The sequence below is a fragment of the Alligator sinensis genome, unplaced genomic scaffold, assembly GCF_000455745.1.
Source record: "Alligator sinensis unplaced genomic scaffold, ASM45574v1 scaffold850_1, whole genome shotgun sequence".
Lineage (NCBI taxonomy): Eukaryota > Metazoa > Chordata > Crocodylia > Alligatoridae > Alligator > Alligator sinensis.
This window is the reverse complement of record NW_005842742.1, coordinates 48,301-50,963: the sequence shown is the minus strand read 5'-3', so window position 1 is coordinate 50,963 and position 2,663 is coordinate 48,301. Positions and strand designations below refer to the sequence as shown.

The 2,663-nt window shown below is 62.0% G+C and overlaps 1 protein-coding gene across 1 annotated transcript in view; it reads left to right on the top strand.

Annotated features, from left to right (window-relative positions):
- The window catches only part of LOC102370918 (rRNA 2'-O-methyltransferase fibrillarin), an 11,029-nt gene extending 8,753 nt beyond the window's left edge, over positions 1-2,276 (top strand). Inside the window, exons 2-6 of the mRNA XM_025216476.1 lie at positions 191-411; positions 494-626; positions 1,324-1,436; positions 1,738-1,883; positions 2,110-2,276. Of these exons, the coding sequence (XP_025072261.1) occupies positions 191-411; positions 494-626; positions 1,324-1,436; positions 1,738-1,883; positions 2,110-2,134 (638 nt within the window). The 3' untranslated portion in view covers positions 2,135-2,276. The remainder of the gene's footprint in view (positions 1-190; positions 412-493; positions 627-1,323; positions 1,437-1,737; positions 1,884-2,109) is intronic.
- Positions 2,277-2,663: the final 387 nt, after the last annotated feature.

Here is a 2,663-nt window from a genome sequence, read left to right as displayed (position 1 = left end):
GGGCTGGTTCTGGGAGGGGGGCCCCCAGTGGTTATGTTGGGGGGCAGAAAGGCTAGGCTACAGGGTCCCAGAGGGCACTGGGCACACCACTTCCAGGGGCCGATCCAGAAGGCATCTTGGTACCCAGGAGTCCCAGGTGGGGTGGAAGGGCCCTCAGAAGGCCCCAGGGGTTGGGGAAAGGGTTGAGCAGATCCCCTCCCCCCCAGCCCCGATTTGTTCCCTTTTCCCACCGCCGGGCAGGATGGCGAGGCCAAGGTGGAGTACCGGGCCTGGAACCCTTTCCGCTCCAAGCTGGCAGCCGCCATCCTGGGGGGCATCGACCAGATCCACATCAAGCCAGGCGTCCGTGTGCTGTACCTGGGCGCTGCCTCAGGCACCACTGTCTCCCATGTCTCCGACATTGTGGGCCCCGTAAGTACTGGGACCCCCTACCCTGGATTGGGGGGGGTAAAAGGGATTACCCCCCTCCATCTTAACCCCATGCCCCCCCCAGGAGGGCCTGGTCTACGCTGTGGAGTTCTCCCACCGCTCCGGCCGTGACCTCATCAACGTGGCCAAGAAACGCACCAACATCATCCCTGTCATAGAGGATGCCCGGCACCCCCACAAGTACCGCATGCTGATTGGTGAGTCCCCCCTAGGTCCCCTCCCCCCCTTGACTCCTCCTACCTCCCCCTGCCAGTCGTTCTCCCCTGGGGTCTGGCTGCACTCAGGGGGGCCCTGCCATTGGCTTTCCTCGGGGCAGGGGGTGTGTCCTGGGAGCCCCCAGACTCCAGAGTCCTCTGTTGCTGTAGTGAAAGTCTAGCTGGTCTTCAGGTCTTTGTATTGGGGCTCCTTGAGACCCCCTTCCCCCACCTCCCCCTGGACACTTGCTTTCTCTGCAGCCACTGCTGAAGCCTGCCCAGGCACGGGGTCTTCGTATTGGGGCCCCCTGGGAGCCCCCAGACTCCTGGATTCTCTCCTGCTGCTAAAGTCCAGCCGGGCATGGCATCTGCCAATCGGGGCTCCTAAGACCCCCCCTGGATGCCTGGATTCTCTGCAGTCGCTGTTGAGGCCTGGCCAGGCTTGGGGTCAGCCTGTCAGGGCTCCTCTGGGGGCTCTGGACTCCTGGGTTTTTCCTGCTGTTACTGAGGCTCGGCTGTGCACAGGGTCTTCCTACCCACGCTGTTCAGGGACCTGCCTCTCCCCTGACAACTGGGTTTCCTTTCCCAGTGCTGATATCACAAGACAGGTGGAGTTTGGGGGGGGTGTAGTTGATTTGCTGGGGGATCACGGCCTCCCCTGATCTCTGGGTCCTGACTCATGACCATGCCCCCCCTCCAGGCATGGTGGATGTGATCTTTGCCGATGTGGCGCAGCCTGACCAGTCCCGCATTGTCGCCCTCAACGCACACAACTTCCTGAAGAACGGCGGCCACTTTGTTATCTCCATCAAGGTAATGAGCATGCCTTCTCCCCCAGACACAGACCCACCCCCCACCTGCAGCCCACTCATTTCCCCTGCATGGGAATCAGACTCCTGGGTTGGCTCCTGCTGCCATTAAGGCCCAGCTGGGCACCAGGGTGACTCGGTTCTTTCTCCCACTGTGGAGAAATGGGGAAGCCTTTTGGCCTAGAGGGTAGGGGTTGGGGAGACTCAGGAGGGGGACGCACCAGAGCTTGGTGCGTGTGTGGTTGGGCGGTGGGCTTTGGCCTGGCAGGGCCAGGGGGCTGACTCTGACCTTGGGGGTGTCACAGGCTAACTGCATTGACTCAACGGCGGCGCCCGAGGCCGTGTTTGCGGCCGAGGTGAAGAAGATGCAGCAGGAGAACATGAAACCACAAGAGCAGCTCACACTGGAGCCCTATGAGCGTGACCACGCTGTGGTGGTGGGCATCTACCGGTATGGCCAAGGGCCCGGGGGGGTCACTGGGTCCTGGCCCACACTCCAGGGATGGGGGTGGAGAACTGGGGTCTGAAGTGGAGGAACTTCCCAGTGCCAGGGGAAGGGAATCCGTGGGGGAGGTCTCAGGTGGGGATCCCCTGTGTGCAGCGGTAGAGGGGGGCTTGCCTGCGAAGAATCCCCCATCGTGGGGGGTCTCACCTGCCCCCATCTCCCTCCCTTCCAGGCCTCCCCCCAAGGCGAAGAAGTAGCACCTCCATGGACCCCACCCTCCTCGCTGCCCCGCCACCGAGGCGCTATCCAAGGAACCCAGGAGTTCGGGGGGGGCCCAGCCCCAGGGTGGTTTGGGTCCCCCCTTCCCCAATTTTTATTCTTTTTTGACGTTTCCAGATGTATTTTTATTAAAATATGGGAAATCAGCAGCAGAAATCGGTGCAGCTGGCAGGGGGCCTCTGGTTGCAGCCTCCTGCCCTCTGCTAGGGGCAGGGGTTTTTTTGGGGGGGGGGGTGATATAGGGGTCCTCCACCCCCCAATCTCGGTCTGGTTGCAGGAGGAGAGAACAGGGTGACTTTCCCTTTTCAAGGGTTGAGGGACTGGGGGGAGGGCAGCTCTTTGGGGGAAGGAAGGGATATTGGGACTTGGATGCCCCCCTGCCTACTTCCCTGTACACCTGGGTCCCTTTCCCTGGGTCGGTGTCATTGTCCCCCCTGCCCTGGGTGCCTGTTCCCCCTGCCTGGGATATCTGGGTCCCTGCTCCCCCTTGTTGCCCTTGATATGTGA